This window comes from Myotis daubentonii, chromosome 6 (genome assembly GCF_963259705.1).
Source record: "Myotis daubentonii chromosome 6, mMyoDau2.1, whole genome shotgun sequence".
NCBI classification, from domain to species: domain Eukaryota; kingdom Metazoa; phylum Chordata; class Mammalia; order Chiroptera; family Vespertilionidae; genus Myotis; species Myotis daubentonii.
The window spans coordinates 84,010,587-84,034,977 of NC_081845.1; the positions used below are offsets into that span (position 1 = coordinate 84,010,587).

The window sequence follows — 24,391 nt, forward strand, 5'->3', positions numbered from 1 at the left end:
AGGAAAGAAGAAGGAAGTGGTTCAAAGCTACAGGTTTCTGTCAGGTTTTAGAAACAAAGAACAGCGACCTGTCTCTATTGACAGTCTGTTCGGAGAGGATGGAATATGGACCTTGAGACTTTGCATCAGTAGCACCCACATCTCAAATCAAAAACATTACAAGTAACAGAGCTCTGGAATTTTTGGGTATTGGGAGGTTTTGTAATATGTCCAAATCATCCTACATAATAAAAAGCTAATATGCAAATCAACCAAACGCGGAACAACCAGTCGCTATGACATGCACTGACCACCAGGGGACAGACGCTCAACGCAGGAGCTGCCCCCTGGTGGTCAGTGAGCTCCCACAGGGCTCAAGGCTGGTGAGTGCAGCAGCAGTGGCGGGAGCACTAAGGATGTCCTACTGTGAGAGGGCACAGGCCAGGCTGAGGGAAACTGCCCCCCGCAAGGAATGCACAAAGTTTGTGCACTGGGCCTCTAGTTTTTTAAAATAAATCTCTCTCTCCTGCCACAGATTACAACCTATAGGTTTTATTTATAAGATGAATATGTGAAAGCTGACAGGTTCATTGAGCTAACTGGAATATTCTGTTAGCAGTCTGTTATTCATGTATTTTTAATGGAAATTTTATACCAGAGAGAAAAAAATCATGAAATTATTTTTGTTGACTTAATTTATTTACAGGGTAAGAAGGATTAGAAACCAAAGAAGGTCATGCTGTACTTGCCAGTTAACACCTTTTGGCACTGAATAAATGTATAATTTATTTAAGTAATCATAGTTGGTTCCTAAGTGACCCAGTATTTCTGATTTTTTTCATTGTTACCAAAGTGAAATATGAACTCTAGTTTCATCAAGACATTAAGATGCTTAATGAATACTCTGCATCTCCTGTAAGGTGCTTTAATTTCCTACCCCAGAACACAGCATTGCCTCTGTTGCGCTCCCATGTACTCAGGGCATCTCCATTTGTCCTAGTCTGTGCCTGTAAGCCTCTTGTCTTATAACAGGGAAGAACGCACTTTAGAATCACCTCTGCAGACTATTCAGAGCTTTTGACCCCAATGGCTGACTGAGCCTCTAGTTTTTCCTCTCGGTCACAGACCCTCCTCAGCCAAGTCACCATTGCCCTGGTTTCTTTCCTCTGCCTTGTTCTGTTGGGCAGACTCCCCACAGAGTCCTTGCTTCTTTTTCTCTACTTCACTTAGTCCTCCCTCCCCACCCCCTCCTCCCGGCATTAGAAGTCAGACAGGAAAGGCTGGTTTCCTTTTCACAAGTTTTGAATAAAAATAATAGTAATTCAGATTACATTTCCAAGTAGACTAAGTAGCTTAAAAAAACAAGGTATCTGCTGAACAAGATGCTTCTTAATCTCCAGATCTCCTTAGGAACTGAGGATATATTGTAGATTTCGGGATTCTTTAAGAATCTTGAATCTACATTCTGTCATCCTTTATGTTTCTAGAACTCCAGAAATAGGCAAAACCATTGTCTGATTTTGGATCTTCCTTCTACTGACTCCAATGGAGATGGACCAGAAAGAACTACTCTGCCCACTGATTCAGCTACCGCTGGTCCACAGCCTTTTTCTGTTGGGAAAAGTGAAAACTACGTTTTCCTTCCATTCCTGGTAATGACGAGCAGCTACATTAAAGAGACAATCTTTTTTCTTACATCTTTTTTCCATGTTAATTAACCTAAAATTTTTCCTTCACTTGTACTTGATTCCTACGAATTTTGCCAAAAAACAAAAACAAGCGCACACACACACACAGACACACACACACACACAGTATATAAAAATTAGTTAGCTTTTCTAGTTAGAGTAACCTGAAATTAGTTTGGGTCCAGGAATATTTTCCTCACTTTCCTTTAAATCCTCATCTGGAACCTTTTCTCTTGCATTTAGTCTGAGTCATACTAAACCATTTGTAAATATGAAATGTTCAACAGAGATGTGTGACACTGGGCAAGTCCCTTAACTTCTCAATACTTCTTCCTCACTTGCAAAATGGCATCTTTTCTGCCCATTTCACAGGGTTATTGTGAAATCAAAAGCGTTAACAAATTTTATAAACTACACAAATATAGAATATGATAGTTTTCTCAAAGGCAAATCTGCAAATTCTAAGCTAAGGCACACAGAACCACTCCAAAGAAGGACATGCAGAGATGGGGCCTCAAAGAGGTTGGAAGAAGAGACCCACAGGACCCTCAAAGCAAGATTAAGGCACCCAGCACAACATATACTGGGTCATTTAGCACACCAGACATCACATGAGCAGCTACAAAACAGAATAAAGATGAAAGGGGAAAGAAACAAAAAGAAAAGCAAGGAGGAGCATGTACAATCAATCAAAAGTTATATTCTGATATCAAAAAAATAAGTCATCCTGTAGGCTGTGATATTTTTTAAAAATGAAGATAGGAAATTTTATACTAATTTTTATAAAGTGAATTTTAAAATGTTTGCCTTTACCAAATAGAAGATTTACCATTTTGAGATTAAGAATTAGGGTATAGCCCAATTCCTTCTAATAATTAAAAAATAAAATCAGTTTAGAAGCTATGAACTGAAATTTATCAAATAAAAGGTATGTATGAATATACATGCATACACACAAATATGCACTTACAACAAATACTAAAAGGAAATACATCAAAATATTACTTGGGGTTATCTTTGGTATTGAGTTTCAAGTGACTTTTACTTTCTTCTTTATGCTATCTAAATTTTCTGAAACTTTTGCAACAAATGCGTTTCTTAGGTAGTAATTAAGTTAAAACAAATGTTACTGTGAGTGGATAAATGAGCTGTGGCACACCCAGACAACGGAACATTATTCGGTGTTAAAATGAAATGCACTGTCTGTTCAACAAACAAATTCAGTAAATTCAGTGTAAAATTTAGCCAAAGAAAGCATTTTCTGTCCAAATCGCATTGGTACTCGTAAGAAGCCAGTTAATATAAACACCAATATGAAAGACCAATAACATTTTGTTATAAACCCTCAAAAAAAAGAAAGGAAAATGCGCTATCAAGCCATGAAAAGACATGGAGACACCTTAAATGCGCATTGCTAAGTGAAAGAAGCCAATCTGAAAAGGCTACAGACTGTACGGATCCAACTATATGACATTCTGGAAAAGGCAGAACTATGAACACAATAAAAATATCAGGGGTTTCCCGGGAGTAGGGGGTGAACAGGCAGAGCACAAAGGATTTTTAGGGAAGTAAAACTACTACCAAGTATACTACAATGGTAGATACAAATCATCAGACATTTGTCCAAACCCGTAGAATGTACAACACCAGAAGTGAACCCTCACGTAAAATAAAGACTTTGGGCGATAAGCATGTGTTCATCAATGTAGGTTCATCAACTGTAACAAACGTACCACTCTGGTGGGGGACGTTGCTGATGGAGAGGCTGTGCACGTGGGGTGGGTGGAGGAGGACAAGGGAATCTCTGTGCCTTCTTAATTTTTCTATGAACCTAAAACTGCTCTTAATATATTATGTCTGAAAAACAAATGTTACTGAAAATGTAAGAACAGTGGAGCGGTACTGAACATCACATGTGCCTTTGTTACTAGTCCCACAAATGTATTTTCACCAGAACAGGGTATTTTCCACACAAACGACTGAAACTAAAAGTATTACTGCTTCTCTACAATGGCAGGGCATTTACCCATGGTGGCATTAAAGACTGGCAGGAAAAAACAAATCCTTATAGTAGGTAAGAATATTCATTTTTGTGTGACTAATAGTAACTCTAAATTCTCTAAGAGGAAAAGATGACTTAGGTAAAGATGAACAAGACCCAGAGGAGTCCAGAGTTACATGGCTGATTGTCCTAAGAGACCTCTTAACCCTGGCCCCTCACCTTAGCACACTGTGCTAAGGACCAGCCAAAGGACCACAAATTATATTTGAGGCTCTAAGTTAGTTTAGATTTGACTCAACCTTGATATAAAGTTTTTGACTAAACCTCTGCTATAAAGTTTTCCCCTAAAAATTACTCACAGATATTCAAAGCCTTTGTCATCAAGCAGCAGAAAAAGAACTGACTCCTGGTGTGAAGTCAGAAAACAGAGTTGACTCCCTACTGTAATGCAACCTCTTGAGACCTCAGTTTGCTCATTTATAAAAGAGAAGTTAATGGATAGAAAACATCCAGCGCAGAGCCTCAGGAACTCAGAATTTAGTTTTATTCTCTGACACCTCCTATTACCCCCACCACCACCACCACCACACACACACACACACACACACACACACACACATCACACACACACACACCACACACACACACACACCACACACACACACACACATCACACATACACACACCACACACACACACACCACACACACACCACACACACACACACACACACCACACACACACACACACACACACTTTAAATTGGATAAGGTTTGTTACACTCGATTTAGCTTTGGAACCCTTCGTGCAAATCAAAATGTACTCGGAAGCCCATTTTGTGCTGCAGCTGTGCTCACCTTGTCTGCTGGAAGGAAGAGGGTAGAGAGAAAGAGAGCTTCATAAGGAGAATAGATCTAGTGGTTGACAAAAAAGTGAAGAGAAGGGAAATACAAGATAAACTGAGATAAATAGGAGATTGCAGGATGGATTCTCCATGGGGGCAGAGAGCAGGTGTGGGGCAGACAAGGGGACTGAAAACTGTAAGGAGACATGGTTTTTGGCCAAAAAGTTGACAACTGACACGTACAATTTATTAGTCATAAACTTTTGTAAGTTATTAAAATAAAAGTTGGAACCCTACACGTTTCCCTATAAAATAAGCCCTTTATCTCCTGTTATGTTAAAAATAAAACTGGGTACAACCCTTGGCTTTATTCCAGTTTTGCTGTGGCTCTTTCAAGTTAGATTCTCAAAGTTATTTCCTCAACACCTAGCGCTCCAAGGCTCTGACACAGAGCAGGCTTGCTGTAAATGTTCACCCGACTAATGTGGAAATCAGTGTAGAAACAAGTATGCTTTATTTATTTATTTCATGCAAACTGACTTTTCTTCCTAAGGTTAGCTTATTTTAATTACCAAAGTCACCGAGAATAAAAGGGTCTAAGTATCAACATCAGAATTTCACTCAGTTACTATAGGGACTTTGTAAATGTGCAGAGGTCTTACAATTTAAGACCCTAAAATATAAATAAGAATATTTTTGAAGCAGTTATTTTAAATAATTTACAAACTGTGAGTCTTCCAGTAGCCTTGCTAAATGTGCAAGAGGCCAGCGTGGCAACATTTTCCTGATGTAAAAACTATCAAAATCCATTCTAAGAACTGGCCAAATAGTACCAGGGATAGAACTAGGGACAGAACTCAGATAGGGCTCGGCTTCAGGAGCTCTTTGCAGTATTAGGAAAAGAAGAGAGAGGAGAGGAGAGGAGAGGAGAGGAGAGGAGAGGAGAGGAGAGGAGAGGAGAGGAGAGGAGAGGAGAGGAGAGGAGAGGAGAGGAGAGGAGAGGAGAGGAGAGAGGTGGTTTTCTTCCAATAGACATTTTATGCGATGTATTCCATTTTAAAAAGAATGAAAGGAGGCCTTTATTAGTTAGAAATGCTACCTACTGCTTCAGACACAAGGATCTCTCCCTTCCCCATAAAGGTTTTTATTTACAGCTATATTTGACTCATCCTGTTGAGTTCCTAGCACAGAGGCACACAGCGCAGCGGTAATAACCAGAGGCATCTATCTAGATCATCAGATTTCCTTCCTCTGGTCAGTGTGTGCCACAAATCTCGCGCTGCAAAAGCTACATTTCATCTTCCAGTGTCAGAGTCTTTCCAATTCAGTTGCAAATTTTTATTTACTCATAGTTGAGTTCTCCTAACAAGAGAGATTGACGTGGTGACTCCACAGCACATGAGGGCTTCTCCCAGCTGTCACTGATGATAGAAGGTTAACCCTCCACAAAAAAGGATGCTTGGTGCTGTTCCATCTCAAGTCCCTTCCTATTAACCAACTTCTATTCATATGCCACCACTGGACTAGTATGTGTCCAACGAACTACCATCAAACCTCAGCACAGATCCTAGACAACTTCGAGAAAAGTAAAGAGAAAGGCATCTCTCCATTTTGGGCTATTCCAGCTACTTGGTTCTACCAAGAAATCATATTTAAAAGGGGCAGAAATATGGTCTGTAAATAATAAAATGGGCGTATAGTCTACATTTTGTCCATCTATGCTTTCCTAATTATAGAATCCAAAAACTTCTGCATCCCAGGCCCCAGCAAATTTCCTTGCTACGTCCGATCTGTGCCACCAACGTAGAGTTCTAAAAATACCCGCGGAGAGTCCTTGCGGGAATCCCCTGAGAACTGATCAAAGCCCAGGGCCTTCCACTGACAGGCCACCCAAATCGCCCCCTCCTGCTCCCTTAAGTCTTGCAGCGGTTCTCAACCTGTGGGTCGCGACCATCGGAAAACACATATAGCCTATCAGATATTTACATTACGATTCCTAACAGTAGCAACATTACATTTATTAAGTAGCAACGAAAATAATTTTATGGTTGGGGGTCACCACCACATGAGGAACTGTGTTAAAGGGCCGCGGCATGAGGAAGGTTGAGAACCACTGGTCTCTTAGGCCTTTATGAAACCTCTGTCCTTGGGGATCACATGTTAGACATGGTCAGACCATGTGTCCCACCTTCTCGAAAGCCCTGAGCACAGAAAGCTCCACTCTCTAGCACAGATTCTCTAAGGTAAGGGAACTTGTTTCCTAAGTCTTACGAAAAGACCTCAAGGAAGGAAAGAACTCAGGAAAGAACAGACAACCGGTTTTTGTGGCCACACCAATGGGTCTTCTGTTGCTTCGGATAAACCGGTATTATCAGTGCCACAGCTTATTCCTCGGGGAACTATAGCCTCGGTTCACGGTATCTCAAAGGGATTGCAGACAATAAAGGACAAATGCCCTTCCACTGTGCCCATCTGGGTAATGAAGAGACTTTCCCATAACTAGGTTTGCAGAGAAGGGCTCCTCTTCATGAGAGCAGTAAGCCACATCTCTCTCTGTCTGGTTATTTCTCTTCCCGGTAGCAATCTTTTGGCCTCAAGAGCAGAAAAGAAAGGACACACATCCCTTGAAGTTCCCCTTCCCTACGGAGAAGGTAGCTGTCATTTTTAAGACCCCTTAGTAGGGGCTTTGCAAATAAATTATCCGGGAGTAAGGGGTGGGAGACACCCAAACGTAGAAACCATGAAAGGAACTAAATGAGGTCCAAAAGTGCCAAGGCCACCAAGAAAAGCGCCCAGACAAGGAAGGAAGCAGGCCAGTAGAAGGGAGTGGGTTGTGACTTCTGACCCAGCCGTGGCTGTGGGTGGTTCGCCAACGTAGCCGATGCTGTGGAAAGACCAAGTGCAGTGGCTCAAGGGTCTAAATGTGCTTAGTGAACCAAGGAGCCCAGGTTATTTTGGGAGGAAAGAAAAATATGTTTCCTGAGTATTTTTCCTTTCCCTCGCTTAGCACCACACCCATGTCGCCTCCTTCCCAGTCGTGTCACCTGTTTCAAAGTCTGCCTCTTTAGTCTCTTTGATTATTTTTTTCCCTTTAGAGAAAATTACATCCACTCAGTTCAAAACAAAAAAAAAAACACATCTGAGAACACGACATGTGTGTGTGTACTTTGTTTTTTTCCTGGTTTCATCAGGAACCTGTAAGTGCTTAAAGCAAACCATCTGCAAAGTGTGCTAATTGATTATTACAAAAGTCGCTCAGACAGGTATTTAATAAGCAAAAGAGAAGATTAAAGAATAAATTTAAACACAAAACCTCTGAGGCCTGGCTTCACTGAGAAAGGTTAACCCAGGAAGCAGGAATGGATAGTCGTGCAGCCAGCCTTTCTCAGATCTGCTCTGCTCAACTTCTTCGCTGCTCTACCTGCTTTTAAATGCATGAAAGGTTTGTTTTCAAAAATAAATCCGGCCCATTTCCCCTCTCCTTCCTTCTCTGGGCCTATACATTCCTTGAGGGTGATTTTTGGATTGCACCTAGACAGCCCCAGGTTATGTGAACTCTGGTGTCACCTGGAAATGTTTTCAATTCCTCCTGGTAGAGAAAGAACAGAGAAAAAGAACCCAACTTCATAAAGCCCTACTTTCTCTATCTGGCATATTCAAGTCAAATAAACCTGAGCTTTTCTAACAACGAAACAGTCTCACCCTCACTCAGACCCAAATTCTTCCTAATGCATCTATTCTGATTATCAATAACAACGTTTTTTGATCATGTGGCAGATCTGTTCCTCTTTTTGGTCATATTTTTCTCAATTAAAGATTCTAATGGCCATTGAAGTAAGACAAATTACCCTCATCATTTATGTCTACAAACCTCTGCGACTCTGAGCTTCAGAATTATAATGGGAAACAGAAATCGTGCCTTTGATTTTAAAAAGCAGAAAGGTGGGGCTTTGCTGAACTTCATATACACAGAATCGAGAACAAGGAAGGGATTTGAATGAAAAGCCCTCCCGTCACACCCTCAGCCTTCAGTAACCCCTTTTATTAACAATTCTTGTAGTCAAGAAGTCCTTCTTAAAATCTAACCTAAATCTATCATGCTTCAGTTAAAAACCTGTTCTCTCTCTCTGACGGTGCCAGAGACAGAACAGCTGGTCACCATACACTCCTTAATAACTCCTCATAATTTTGAAGTCTGTTATTAAGTCATTTTTCAGTCTCCTCTTCTTGAAGCTAAATAATCTCTCAAGTCTTTCAACTTATCCTTATAGGTTCAATTTTACAATCCTTTAATCAACATCAATGCTCTTTGCTAAACATTCTTCAGTTTTCCAAGTTGCTCTTATGTTTCGAAACCCTGCTCACCTTTGGAATTGCTCCTCGTCCATGAAAGCCCAAGACTACTTCGGTGCATTTCACACAGTCCACAGAATCTCCTCCAGCAGGTAACCTGCTGCTTTGTTTGGGTTATTTTTAATACAAACCTGCTTCTATGGCTCCTTTTCCAAGAAAAACACCTTCGGGACCCAGGACTCTTACTGAGCAACAGAGGAGCCATTCCCCCTCCACCTATGCCCTGCGGTCTTCCTCACCAGAGCTCTTCAAGGTCTTTCCCGACCCACTTTCCCTAAACTGTCTGTTATAAAATGAGGATCTAGCTCAGCGGTTCTCAACCTCCTGGCCCTTTAAACACAGTTCCTCATGTTGTGACCCAACCATAAAATTATTTTTGTTGCTACTTCAGAACAGTCATGTTGCTACTGTTATGAATCGTCATGTAAATATCTGATATGCAGGATGGTCTTAGGTGACCCCTGTGAAAGGGTCGTTCGACCGCCAAAGGGGTCGCGACCCACAAGTTGAGAACCGCTGACTAGCTAATCTGACCTGGCCCACTTATTTAAACCAAGCGGTGAGCCATCAATGCCTTAAAACACTTTATCCTTTGCAGACCACGATGAAGGCCCTATCCTCAAAGCCTTGATTCCAAGGAGGACCTCAGGCACCTTGGTAAAAATCAAATGAGAGAGGTGTGGGGCCAGTGGGGATGGACATGAAGACCCCGTGATCCTCAATCATGCCACACCAGCCTTGGTTAGAATCATACAACAGTCAACTTCTGGGTGTGTTGATTCTACTCAACTCTCTATGCAACCTTTTCTTAACCATTTGGGCATTTCTAATGCTCTCTCTTCTATCCAAATTATTATTATTATTTTTATTCTGACACTGATTGCGTTCAGGGCTCCGCATAAGATGTGTGCCCTCTGCCTGAAACCTCTGCCCTGTTCTCCGTGGAGCTGGCTTTCCCTCCGCTCTAGCATTCCCTCCCCAAACAGGCCTTTCCCTGCACGTTTGGAATCGGCTCCTATCTGTCCCCTAATGCCCCATTATTCTTTATTAATACATCAGTGCGCTTTACAGCACTTACCACAATTCGCAATTAGATGCAATTATAGATAAATGTTCATTTACTCGTTTCTTGTCTGTCTTCTCCATAGAACGCAGGCTCCTCAACGGCGGGATCGTGTCTGCTCTGATCTGGAGCCTGGCACCTGGCTAACAGTACACACTCAAAAATAATTTTTGAGTGAATAAATGTCCCCACTGCCAGAAATACTTGTGTTTTAAAGCGTATCTTGAATTGTCATTAAAAAGGCTCTGTCAACTATTATAAAGGAGGAGGGGGTTTTGGGGGGTGGGATGGGGTAGTGGGAGGAAGGGATCCTTCGGATCCATTTAGTCCTGGGCCTTCGGGCAAGGCTAGCCCTCCCATCACAAAATGCTGTGAATCCCACTCTCTTGCTCCTGCTTCTTAAAGCAATTAATCTCATTTCCAGTTATTCTCCCTGCTTTCTGATTCAACATAATCAGGCCACTTGTAGCTTTCCATCATTTTCCTGATGCTATTTCCTCACTGCTGTTCCCTTCACAAAAATACTAGCATTGTCATAGAAAATATTCAGGAGATTATGCATCAAAATATTAGCAGTGGTCATCTTTGGAGGTGCTATTATGGACACTTTTTTATTTTCTTCTTTTGATTAATTTTTATTTTCTAATTTTTGTGCCATGTACTTGCCTCCATTTTCTACTTGTGTGATTTTTTTTAAAGTACACTTGTGTTCAAGTACTGACTTTACTTCACTGATATTCAAAGTGAAATTCTATTGATGGTTACCTTACACAACTTATTTTCATCTCATAAAATGCAGTGTTTTCAGCTCTGTTAAACTTTCACCTTAATGAATTGAAGATGAAACAGAAAAACACACATACACACACACACACACACACACACACAAACTACGTATACGCCTTCTCTGTCTGAGGTCTTATACCTTGGAACCTATATATAAAAGCCTAAGCGACCGAACAACCAGTCAACCGGTCGCTAAGACGCGCTCTAACCACCAGGGGACAGACGTTCAACGCACAGCATTGGGCTCCCTCCTGTCTGGATCAGGCCTGCAGGGATCTGGCTGAAACTGGCTATCCGGCATCCCCCAAAGGGTCCTGGATTGCGAGAGGACACAGACCAGGCCGAGGGACCACACCGGTGCATGAATCCGTGCACCAGGCGTCTAGTTTGCTATGTCATAACACTGCTATTTCACCAATAGCAAAATTTGCTTCTTGGGTAACCCTACTTCGTAACATCAACCAGGAATATCCTGGGCCCAACACCAGGAGCTTCCACACTTTACTGACAAAGCATCAGGGAGTTTGAGTAGTGAGTAACTGAACACAAAGAGACCTGGGCTCCTTGCCCGCTCTCATAATCATGTGCTGACTTGCAGAGTGACAAAGAGCATGAGTTTTCAAATGCCCGTGCCTCAGTTTACCCAGCTGTAAAATGCATAATGCATCCCTCAGAGGGATGTAAAGAGAATCAGTGAGGTAATGTCTAAGTGTTTGGAAGTCCTTGGCAGAAAGGCGCTACATAATTACTATTTGGTATTTAAGTTGCCCTTCATGTGTGCCAAGTACTTTATGATCATTCCTTAGGAGTTACTCTCAGCTACTCTGAAGTTGTCTTCATGTCTATTTCCATTTAAAAGATGAAGAAATTGTATTGGAGAGAAGTCTAGGGATTCGTTTAAGATCACTAAGATAGCACTGAGGTCTCAAGAGAGGAATTTCCAGTCCTCCAATCCCTTTAACCATAACTGAACCCCCATCTTAAAATACAAACTACCCATACAGATGAATTCTCTGTTAAGCTACTGGGATGTTTCATGGTACAAAACACATTGTGAATTGTTTTTGTAGGATACAGCGAATGGTGAGGAGGTGAAACAGAAACCAAGCCTCTAGAATTAGGAACCTGGTCTTCACAATCACCTCGCTTTCTTACACATCTACAATTCACCTCCCTTCCAGCACAGTAGCCTGCACTTTGGTATCTTCATAATGTCTTGAAGGGCCCCTATTTTTCTACTAATTTCCAGAGCCAATCCTAAGGAGGCATAGAGCCCAGGTTAAACCACCAAAATACACGGTAGCATTTTTACCCAAGTAGTAGCTCATGAAAATTCGTGCCGAGTAGGTGAAGAATGAGAAGAGGCATGTCGCGGAGGGTGCGTACGCAATGCGAGGGTCAAAGGAAAGGCAGAGAGTGCCAGCTGGGTTTGGTGTCCGCTGACCTCCTCCCCGCCAGCCCCTTCTGCACAGCGCCAATGACAGCCAACTCGGGAGTCACCATCCACTGTGCCCAGACGCAGTCCTACCCTCACCATGGCCTCTGGCTCTCTTAAACCTTGCTCCTCCAGCCCACACCTCTATTTTCTTCCCTCTGCTTCATTCAGTGATTCACTTACCACATAAAAGAAGTACCTTTTGTTTCTGAGTCCTGTACTCCCACTATAATGTCAGAAAATGTGCAGATACCAACCTCTAAGAAATGCTGCTCTGGTTGTTCAATGAGCAACCAACAGCCAGGCGACCTCTGAGGATCAAGCGTGGCGATGGAGTTCTTTAACACAGATTTGGATAGAAAGTTCCAAAGCAGCTTAGGCCTTGCCCAAGGCAAAGCGGTAAAGTGGGGGATGTCATCTCCTCCGCATATGCCCTTTCTTTGCCTTCTCCCCCTCTGCGGGAACGCTCCCTCCCACCTGTACACCAGCTGGCCCTGGACTCTTCAGATCTCCCCAGGGTGAAAGGTGAGCAGACATTTCCTTCCATCCATCTCCCATGAAAATAGATCTGTCTTGTGTTCCATTCCCTTAAATACCATTCCAACAAGCCTGATAACAATGGCCTGCAAAATGTCAGCACAAAAGGAATGACCAGCAGTGTGGTTCTTGGGCACTCAGAGCAGACAGACTTGCAGCAGGGCGCCCCTCCACTCCCATCAGGTGGGCAGCCGGTCTTCACAGAGCTGACACTTGCAGGATCAAACGCTGAGGCTACCACTAACAGGCTCTTACTGGAGAACCACCGAAGGATCTACCTCAAGAGAAAGAAAACTGCCTCCTGAAGGAAGAACTGAGGTGCAAGAAGGAACAGTGAGCAATTAACTCAATCAGCATATAGACAAAGAGCAAATAAACAGTTTGAACAGTGGTGATGCCTAACCCAGGGACTGTAGAAAAACAAGGATGACAATATAAGACCAGAACAATAGCAGACAGGGTTTGACGATGCTTTAAAAGATGCTAAATTATTCCGGAGGTGGGCAGAGATCGTGACTAATTTTATTACGATAAATAATTTTCAAACCAGCAGAGAAGAAAGCTGGCCCGTATCTAGAGGATAAGAAATACTCAGTAAAAAGAAACTATTAGCAAAAAGAGGGAAATACAGGAATATAAAAACCAAAAATTAACACTTGAAATTATATCCTGTGCTCTTAGTAGGGCACCAGCTCTGAAAAGCATCAGGACCCCACACGGCTATGGCCGACCTGCAGGAACGCCGTGATGCCCACAGTTGGCAAAGACTGCCCTCAAGGCCAGCAAGAGCCCTCCCTGCACACCTGACTTACTATTCACCTTCTGGTGCCCAGGACTTCCCTGTCCTTTTATCTCCCCAAACCTGGCCCCAACAAAGGATTCTAGGTGACTTATTTTTACCTGACTATGACGTGAAGTCTGAGTTAGCTTTTCTAGGGGTCCTTGGATTTAAGCCTTTATCCTAAATTATAATGCTGTGCTTTTGTTTACTAGCACGTAGATTGTAGCCACCCATGCACAGTGGCAGGGAAAGTTGGGGAGGAACAGAGAGCCCTTCCTTTGCTACTTCAGCACACATCCCAAATGCAGTCTCCTACCCGAACTGCTGCATATGACCTTAAATTAGTATCTTCCATCTATACGGCTTCTATGCACTCTCTTAATTTCCAAAAGTTACTCGAAAAGCATGAGCAATTATTTTCTACAGAACTTTTGAGATTTTATGTGAAGACCAAAGATGTGCTTTCGTTGACATCCCCGTGTAGCCCATAGATATGGTGGGTAGGGACAGTGCAAAGAGGAAGAGCAACGCAATGAATCCCTTTTCTCTGTTATTTCTAAGTGTATCCTATTCGCCTCTGGTCCAGTCCTTGAAGAAAATGCTTCAGGACAAACAAAATAGAAGCAAAGTGGTTCAGAGAGCTAGCAGAAATGATCTCTTTGGGGAAGGCAATTTTATTTTCAAATGAATAAATAAGTAAACAAACAAACAAACCTCTCAAGTCCCTAACACTGTTTTAAGAATGAATGCTTTCACCCTGACCGGTCTGGCTCAGTGGATAGAGCGTCGGCCTGCGGACTGAAGGGTTCCAGGTTCGATTCCAGTCAAGGGCATGTACCTTGGTTGCGGGCACATCTCCAGTGGGGAGTGTGCAGGAGGCAGCTGGTCGATGTTTCTCTCTCATCGATGTTTCTAACTCTATCCCTCTCCCTTCCTCTCTGTAAAAAAATCAATAATATATTTTTAAAAAAGAATGAATGCTTTCTGACTACACCAAGGTACAAACTACTGACACATTTGGATTGAGTATACGTGTGTTTTCAGAGAACACACACCGCTGGAAAAGCTGCCGAGCTATATTTAGAGTAAATCTATCAGCTGGAACGCATGCATGTGGAAAGTGTGCTCTTATTGTAAAAGCCAGGGCTCCTTGTTAACACAAGTCCAATACAATGAGAAAGCACATTCAGAACCGGGGAGCCAGGGGAGAGTGCAAAGGAGGGCCACGAGCATGTTTTAACGGCTGTGATAATTTGCCATGAAAGGATGTGAGGGCCACAGCTCCTTGCTACAGCATGCCATGTGCTGCTGAATTAAATTACTGCCATGCAGTCTGCTCGCGAAGGAATGTGTAAACAGGCCATATATCCTTGCATCAGATCCAGACTGTTGCACAACACAAAAAAATGCCTCTCGATGTGTCATTTCCTTCTTGGCCATCTTCCCAGCTCCTGACAGGCAGTCAACAACCAAAAGTACTGAAAGAGATTAAAAACTGCTCTTCTCAAGAGCACATTCCACCGACCACCAGACCTAACCTCCACCAGAGCTCTGACCCCCACCCCTTCTCCATTCTCCTTAAAGAAAGGGGGAAAGGGGGCAGTTTTTTTTTTTAACTGTTATTAGCCTCTTAAGTCAAAGGTTTTCAACAATGTTTTCTATACTGGGGACCAAATAATTAATATTGATGACAATCAAGCTGCTGCTTACATTTGCTGTCCTGTAAATATCAACATACAGCATTTACCCGCAACGTCCATTCCTTGGGCACAGAGACAGTATGGAACCAGAGTAAAGTCTGCACATCAAGAAGTTCAGGGCTTTTCCAATGCTTTTTTTCTGTGTTTTTTTTTTTTTTTCCAATTTTAGGCGAAGGACTAAAATTCAGGCCTGTGGCATCACGAGTATGGTACAAGGCCTATCAAGTTTTTCTCAAATTGTCTTCACAGACAGCAAGAATGTGAATGCAAGAACTGTGTCCAGAGGTATCAAATAACCTTAAAAATATTCTCCTGCTCTCCCTCCATCCCACACATTTTAGATGGTCCCTGCCTTCTTTTCCACGTGACCAACCTCTACACATGCACCCACCCTGGGCGCACAAACAAAGGGCATGGGGTAGGTATCCAGCCACCATGAGAAGCCTCGCCTTCACCCAGCTGGGATGCAGAGCAGTGCAGGAGGAAAGCGAGCTGTCCCTGACATCGTCTGGAATGAGGAAGAGAGCATGCCCAGCCCTCACTCTCCCCACCCTGTACTGGGCTGGAAAACAGTCTCAGAGCTGGGTGGAACAGCAAGAGAGAAAATGAGACGATGCTGTGTCCAGACCACCCTGCTTTGTTTAAGTCTGCTACCTTCAGCTGATGAGGTGAAATGTCTGCAAGCGGAAGTGCCTCGAGAATATGGAAGAATAAAATGTTCTCTAAAAAAATAAAAATAAAAATACGTTGATGAATTGGGCACAGGTGGGGAGAAGCAAACAGGAAAAGAGCACAGCCTGGCTGCAGGGCCTCCAGCCCAACAAGCTGAGCGAAGCCGGGTGCTGAGGCTGTCCTAGATACACAAACATCACCGCGCACTTCCCGGTAACCGCTCACTCACCTACGTGTCGGCCCTGCTGAAGTCACAGCGAGGCCAAGCAGAACAGCACTGCAGCCCTGCACTCTACGCCTGCAGGAAAGAAGCCAGGTCCCTGGGAAAGAAAAGGCGGGGCTTCTCCAGGTCCCAGTGGATGGCTGGTCAGTGATGGACAGCAGGAACCCAGCAGTAAGTACACAGATGCTGGCTTTGGTCTCTCTGTCAGAGTAACTATGAATTCCTTCCTTGGGCCATGACACAAATTTCTTAGAAACCCACTCACCTGTGTTAGGTATCCAGTTTGAAGGTGTGCTGGCAAGTGAGAATTTTCAAAGCTGGGTGACATCCTATATAATAAAAGGCTAATATGCAAATCAACCAAACAGCAGAACAACCAGTTGCTATAACGCGCACTGACCACCAGGGGGCAGACGCTCAATGCAGGAGCTGCCCCCTGGTGGTCAGTGCGCTCCCAAAGGGAGAGCGCCGCTCAGCCAGAAGCCGGGCTCATGGGTACAGGCAGGGCTGAGGGACCCTCCTCCCCTCAAGTGCATGAATTTTCATGCACCTGGCCTCTAGTAAAGTATAAAACCTCAGGCTTGTCCACTTGAGGATTCCTAAAATACTTCTGCTACAGGCTTTCCATGTTGCCAGGCAAGCTAATAACCTCCCTATGTTCAAATGTCTAATGTGTTCCTCTCACACAAGTATTGATCTGGCTCAGCTTGATACTGACCTGCTAATACCAAGCACCTCAAGGTAATTTGTCTGATAATTACCAAATCAAGAATGAAGCTACTATAATGGAAACTTGGAGTCACCTTTAAATGACCCCCAGATTAAAAAGTCAAGAGGCCTTTCAGAGAATGGCACCTCCAAACAATTATTTCTCCTGTTGCAGCAATGACATTTGCCATCGAAGCACTCATGGAAGTTGCTGTTATTGGAGATTCAATGAAACTCTCCCCCCATCATTCACATCTTTGTGGGGATTCTTCCCTTTGACTCTAGGCTGCCTCTGTATCTGGCTTTACCCAGCATCTGAAGGCAGTAACTCCATGACAGTTCTGAGCCTTAAGAAGGCTTTGGAAGGCCTGACATCTCCCCACTTTTGCACCTTAGGGAGCCCTGAGGTGCCATGTAAGAAGTGAGACGTTGCCGGACATACCTCATGGAGAGACCACATGAGCGGCAGGGGGAGAGAGAAAGGCACTAGGACTACGTGGAAAGAGAAAGGCCCCGCGGTCCATCATTCTAGCCAAGCCTATCCTTGCAGACACCCCACCAAGGCACCAGGCATGTGAACAAGGCCATCGTGAATGTCCCAGCATCAGCCACCATCTTACCGCAGCCACATGAAAGACCCCAAGCGAGACCTCAGAACGCCCACCAAGATGAATCCGTCAACCCACAGAATGGTGAGAAATAATAAAATGGTTGTTATTGTTTGAAGCCATTAGTCTTGGGATGGGTGTTATCTAGCAATAGATAACTGGAAAAGAGGCAAGAGAGGTAAAAGGATGCTGACCGTGTAAGGCAGCCTATCTTTCCATCCCCTGCACAGCCAACAACGCCTTTACCATCCATCCTCTTCCCTCGCCTTAGAATAGGACACTGCTAACCCAGTTTTCACGTTCTGGCAGAAATCCTTTAAATCAGACCGCAGTTGGAACCCACTGCATCCATGCAACACAGGATCCTAATAGAAACTGATGTGTAAAAGGGTCAGGTCTCCAAATGCATTACGGTTGTTGCCGCCCCTCTGCGGACTTCTCCGCCTGGCGAACACACGGCAGTTGCTCCTCAGAGCTAACTTGCCAACAGGAGGTCAACACCCCCTGCCTAAACACAAGACTTACAAATTTGGGATCTTAAGTATGATGTCATGTCTTAAAATGATAAGCTGGCAAAGAAAATGAATGGCATTTTGTAAAGATGTGCACCGTTTTCATGTTTACGCTACTTAAGATGAAGGTTCTAATAAGTCATCGGCTATGTTCCTTTAAAGGGAAGTTTTATAACTGAGATGAATCACAACTGCGAAAGATCAAAGTTAAAAAACATCAATGATGCCATGGGGTACTTTTTAATCTTGTAATGAGTGATGATCATGTGCTCTTATGAAGTGAGTCCAACTGCCAACGCCAGATGTGTATATTAAGAAGAGAAGTTGTTTGTGATGTGACAGCGCCGGTTCAGCTGCCAGAGTCAGAAGGATAAAACCGTTCTGATTTTTGAGTGAAAAGCAAGTTTTGGCAGATGTGTTGATAACCAGGGCCTCAGAGGGGGCATTGGGGCCCTAGCATCCTCTCTCGGACTTTGCCTTGCTGCACAGTCATCAGCTCTGCACAGCTGTCTCCATGCAGCATGGATACCTGCTCAAGACACAATTTATAACACTTATTAGTGTCATGTACTAATGAGCAGAAATTAGTAAAGCCATCTGCAAGAAAAAAAAATAATTCACTGGAGAACTGAATCTAGATGGTATCTATTTCCTGGACACATGCTATAAGCAAAACTCACAACAAACGCCTGACACTGAAGGAAATTGCTGTAATAAAAGCCAACACGTAGTGAGCACCCACTACATGACAATCACTGCCCTACGCATTTTATATGCACCACAGCATTTAACATCTTTACAGCAACTGATGGAGAAGATACTATTATTAGCATTCTCCTTTGAAAAGATGAGCAAACTGCGGCAAAGAGAAGTTGGGTAACTTGCCTACCACCGTACAACTACTAAGTGGAGCTGGGATTTCAATCCAGACAGCTGGACACCAAAGCCCACACCTTTAATCACTAAGCTATGCTGAATAAAGACCCAGCCAGTTAACCCAGAACTTGTCCTTGTTCAAATGGCTGATCTACCAGAAGTAGTCTTTGAAGAGTGAAATTCCTTTACAGGAATCAATACTGCAGGATCCTCAACTTCAAACCATTAGAGTAATAAACAGATGTACACTATTTCTATGACAACCATTACTTAAAGAATTATAATTTTGTGGGAGAGGAGGCTAAAACAATTGCATTAATGGTCTTTTTTTCCCCCTCATAAAAGCCTTTTTCTATAGCCCTTCTCTGTTAACAGTCAATAAAATAAACCTTTCTGAAATCTAGAGCAGCGATTTTCAACTTTTCTCATCTCATGGCACACATTACTAAAATTCTGCGGTACACCAAAAAATAGATTATGTTTTTACCAATCTGACAAAAAAAAAAGGTATAATTTTGATTCATTCACGCCAGACAGCTATTGTTGTGTTGGCTGTTGTCATTTTTTTATTTGACAATCTAAGGGAAAAGAGGTCAGGTATTGCATGTTTTAAAAATTCTTGTAGCATGCTATTTGAAAATCGCTGATCTAGAGCAAGAGTTGACAAACGACAACCTGTGTGCCAAGTCTGAGCCATCGCTTGGTTTTATAAATAAAGTTTAATTGAAACACAGCTACAAGCATTCATTTATGTATTGGCTAAGGCTGCCTTTGAGCTACAATGGCAGAGGTGAGTACTCGTAGCAGAGATCATATGGCAACAGAACTGAAAGTATTTACTATCTGGCACTTCAGAGAAAAAGTTTGCCAAACCATGTTCTAGAACAGTGGTTCTCAACCTTCCTAATGCCGCGACCCATTAATACAGTTCCTCATGTTGTGGTGACCCCAATTTCATTGTTATAAATTGAACATAATTAATGCATAGTGATTAATCACAAAAACAATATGTAATTATAGATGTGTTTTCCGATGGTCTTAGGCGACCCCTATGAAAGGGTCGTTCGGCCCCCAAAGGGGTTGCGACCCACAGATTGAGAACCGCTGTTCTAGAAGTTTTATCATTTAACATTATATACACACACTAATCCATCTCACAGTCGAAAAAATTGAAAATCTTGGGCATTTTTCACATCTGTGAGTCTCAAAATTAAAGAACAATATTAGGAAGCATGCAATACTATATTTAGTGCCCAGGGTGGCCAAGAGCAGGGCAGAAGGAAATAACCCAGCACAGTAGGTCCAGGTTGTAAGGTTAAGATGTTACTGATACCAGACCCATCCCTATATCCGGACACTTAGTCACCTCATGATGTCAGAGAAATGATGTCACATTTTCACAGATACTTTTGGTTCTGGAGAAATGTCACTCAGGCTGATCTAGGGCAGTGGTCTGCCACTCGAGATCTGTATCTGCTTCCCCCTCGCACCCTCAGCAGCACCCACAGCTTGATCTCAGGTCACACACATACCATCTACCGCTGCTACCCCTAATCCTCACTTGTTTGCCTTTACAGGGCATTGAGCCCATCAACTAATTAATACTGCCAACAGCCTCTTTGGAACAAAGTCATGTTATCCTCACTTGAAAGAGAAGTAACTTTCCCAATGCTACCTTTTGTCACATCTTTCAGAATGTGGCAGCACCCACCTCTCCTGTTTCCTCTCCCACTCATCAGCTTTTAAGCATCAAGTCTTGAGTGTATGAACACACACGGATACACACCCAGAGACACACACACACAGAGACACACGCACACACACGCACAATAATGGTTTTTCCAAGAACTACGAAAAGCAGCTGAGATCGGCAGGAAACATCTTTAAAAGATAAGTATTCGTAGGGCTAAATGTTCAAAGACTACTCTCCCGCTTTGTGCCTTACTAAAAATGGATGTCCCTGCCTTTTCAGGAACTCAAGGGCTAATTAGATCAAATGTTAGAAGATGTCTCCCATCCTAAGGCATCACCCCAGACTTATGGCAGTCCAGAAAAGTCAGGCAAGGCCCCGAACTGGGCAAGACAGCCCTGCTCTGTTCTGTTCCCCTGCACTGCATAACCACTGGCCCCTAGGCATGGAGACTTGGTGCAGCTGGAGACAAGTGTATGGCTAGCGCCTAATAGGACCTTCTCAAACTGAACAGACAGGGCCAGCACTGACCCAACATTGGGAACCTGGAAGAAAGCCATACACATGAAAGGAGAAAAGAAAAACCTCAAAGACCGGCTTCTGAGGCAGGAAACCTCCCTCGTTCAGGCAAGCAGTCAGCTTTTGTGAAGAGAGACAGCCGCAGGAGGAACGGAAGGCACCGTATGCTCCCACTTGGGCCGAGGCACCATTCACCAGCCCGTTTCTCTCGGTTTTAGGGGAAGAAAGGAGATGCCACGCTCCCTGTCTAGGCAGGTGTATTGTTATATAACAAATATTTCTGCCAGGTGTACCCCCACACAAACCAAACTAAACTCTGAACACAATGGCTAGGTCTCCGATGTATTCACTCATCAAAGGCAGAGTCCTATGCGATGTTTCCATTGGCACAGAATTTTTAATGTTGTATATGGCAAATAATCATTAATCTCTAAATACATTTAAATGCTGCTATGTCAAGTCTGTTCAAATCAGTTTGGGGGAGGGGGAAACCAAACCAGTTTCAATTCAGATTTAAGAGGAAAATGTGTATTAGCCCAAACGAATTATGTGCACTTCCTTAAACTGCTGCTGGTTAATTAAACCTTCTGGATGCCCAGACAGACAAATAAACCAAGATGGATTTAAACCTGGTTGGACTCTATATGTTAAAAGAAACTATCTATAACAATTACTAGAACATGACCAAACAACAGTGTTGTAACAATCAAGCAAGTTATCGTTTGCAAATACATTCTTTGTAATTAGCAGTGTGCTCTTTATAAAGGGAATTGAGTGGGCGAGGTAAAAAGTTAAAACACATTCTTAGACCATGGGAAACATACGCAAATGCTTTTTGACTAAGCTCAAGAGTTTTCAGTTTATTATTTTCTTCCTCAGCTCTCATGGGTCTGATCTGCCCTGGCTAGTGGGTACAGTGGATGAGTAGAATCTCTTAGAAAATAGTTACTCATTTCTCAAAGTTATGTAGGCCTTAGCAATTTTGTGGCAAAGGTTAAGAGTGTAATTTCTTTTTCTACTATCTGTGAAGTTGTACTAACTGTCCCTCACTAAATATACATGCAGATAGCAAACTTCACAAAGAAACTGTTTACATGGAAGTGGCACTACCTTATTTGGGATAATTTCCTCAAAAAGTCTGTGCAAACTCTATTACCATTTCCAACAGGAAGGCAAGGACTTACTTCTGGGTTCCCGGGGTCCATCCACTGTAACTTTAATAGCTCTGTGATAGGTGGCTACTTGGGGAGGATTGGTGAAGACAGTTATGGTCAAGGTGAAACTCTTGCCTGCAGATGTAAAAGAGAAAAATCCATGGTGAGTATAAGAAGATAATACTGATGACAATATAACAGCACAGATGTCCAAACTTCATTTAAGCTATCTCTGAGTTGGTAATGAAACAAAGACAAATAAGACGCCCTATTCTAAGATAGAATCTCTTTGATGGCCACTCTCGGAAGTTAGTGAACTCATTGAGTGTTGAGAGCTTCATCTTCATTGTAGTATCATACAAGGCAGCTCCAATCTAAAAAAAAAAAGAGAGAGAGAGAGAGAGAGAGAGAGAGAGAGAGAGAGAGAGAGAGAGAGAGAAAGAAAGAAAGAAGGAAAGAAAGAAAGAAAGAAAGAAAGAAAGAAAGAAAGAAAGAAAGAAAGAAAGAAAGAAAGAAAGAAAGAAAGAAAGAAAGAAAGAAAGGAGAGGGAAAACCTGCTCAGTAGCAATAGTTGTAATGAAAACAAAAACCCTGGTCCACTTGAAGAGGTTCTCTTCCTTTCAGTTTTCTCCAACATCAGGAACACATCCAAGCACAGACAATTTAAGAAGTCTTTATTTAGGATTAGGTCATGACCCCTTGAGAGAACAATAGTAAATCACTGTTGATTATGTTATTTACTTCACATGGCTTTAGCATTTCATTTGCTCAACTGCACTACAATAAGAAGATGAAAGAGGAAGGTTCTTATGGGAATCATTTTAACAGGAGCCAGTGTCTCCTGTCCGGGCCTTAATGTGCCTGTGGTATGATGATTTCATCGTTACTGGAACAAAGATTTTCTCCTCCCTGCCCACCCCTCCCCTAACATACATCCTTGCTGCTAAATCTTCAAATAACCCCCTGACAGTGACTGATTTTTGCTCAATGTACAGAACACCTCCCAATATAAATATGAAGTTTTGCTTTTAGCAGAGGGGTGCTTCATGGAAATATTACATCTGATGTTTCTCATTAATGAACTACAAGTGATGAATGGAGGGGGAAAGACAGGGCAAAGTTTGGTAGCAGATTAGGGCTTCTTTCTTTCTCCAGCGGAGGATACCAGACTCTGTTACACAGACTCACTGACAGTTGTAATCAGTTAGATTTGCAACGGTTAGTCATGTCAGATAGTCAGAACTGCAAACTGTTACAAGACAGGAAAAGGTGGGCGTGAAACAGTGACTCGATAAAACATTCAGCAATCTCAGGCCAGAGCACTCATCTAGCCTGGTCTGTAACAGGCCTTTACAAAGCTCGTTTTGCTTTGCTTTGTTTTTTGGTCAGAGGCTGTTTTTTCCCTTTACTGAAAGCTGAGGGTATTAAATCAAAACACAAATCTGAAACAATATGTATCAATGCAAAGTTTAATGCAATCTTTTCAAAGCTTAATACGGAACAGGTTATATACAAGGCTTAATGCGGAACAGGTCTTTGACTGTCAAGTCTAGTGAATGGGTTTTCTTTTCAACCCAAACCATATAAGTTCCTAAAATATGTTTAAGACACACATCATTTGTTACTCAGGATATATAGTTTTAAGTCTCTTTAGCTATACTTTTCTATACCCAAGAGAAGGGGGGGAGAGAAAACACAGGAATGCAAGGAAGGGGAAGATGAATATTGATTAAAAGCCTATGAAGTGCCAGGTTCATACACATGACCTCATTTGATCCTATCAGTTAAGTTTATCACCTTCTTTTCGCATATGAAAAAAAAAATGAAGCTCAGAGAGGCTTTAGTCATTTACCCACACAGCTAATAAGTGGAAAAAGTCAGAATCTGAACCTAGTTCTTCCATACCCGACAATGAATGCTCTTCTTTTTAACATTGCCAGAAAACATTAAAAAAAAATTAATAGGTAATTTATTTCTACATGTGTCCCAATATACTCTATAAGACCAAGAAACAGTAAATATAAATCTACTAACACCCAATCTTGGCCAAGATGATGAAAGCATCTATTCTTAGTGTCATTAATATATCATAGCTCATTATTATATACTGGATGTTACATGGATGTAAGTGGTTTAATTATCTCATTAGAGAACAGGATTTATTATATACATTAAAACTAACCAGAAGAATAAGAGTCTAAACTAGTTACAGAAAACGTAAAACCCACAGAAATCAAGATTAGAAAGTTGAATAGAAAGCC

At 42.5% G+C, this 24,391-nt stretch overlaps 1 protein-coding gene across 10 annotated transcripts in view; it reads right to left on the reverse strand.

Annotated features, from left to right (window-relative positions):
• The window catches only part of RUNX2 (RUNX family transcription factor 2), a 322,789-nt gene that overhangs the window by 191,508 nt on the left and 106,890 nt on the right, over positions 1–24,391 (reverse strand). For all 10 annotated transcript variants that reach the window (XM_059701542.1, XM_059701537.1, XM_059701536.1 and 7 more), the window contains one exon: positions 22,161–22,265. In XM_059701542.1, coding sequence (XP_059557525.1) covers positions 22,161–22,265 — 105 coding nt within the window. The remainder of the gene's footprint in view (positions 1–22,160; positions 22,266–24,391) is intronic.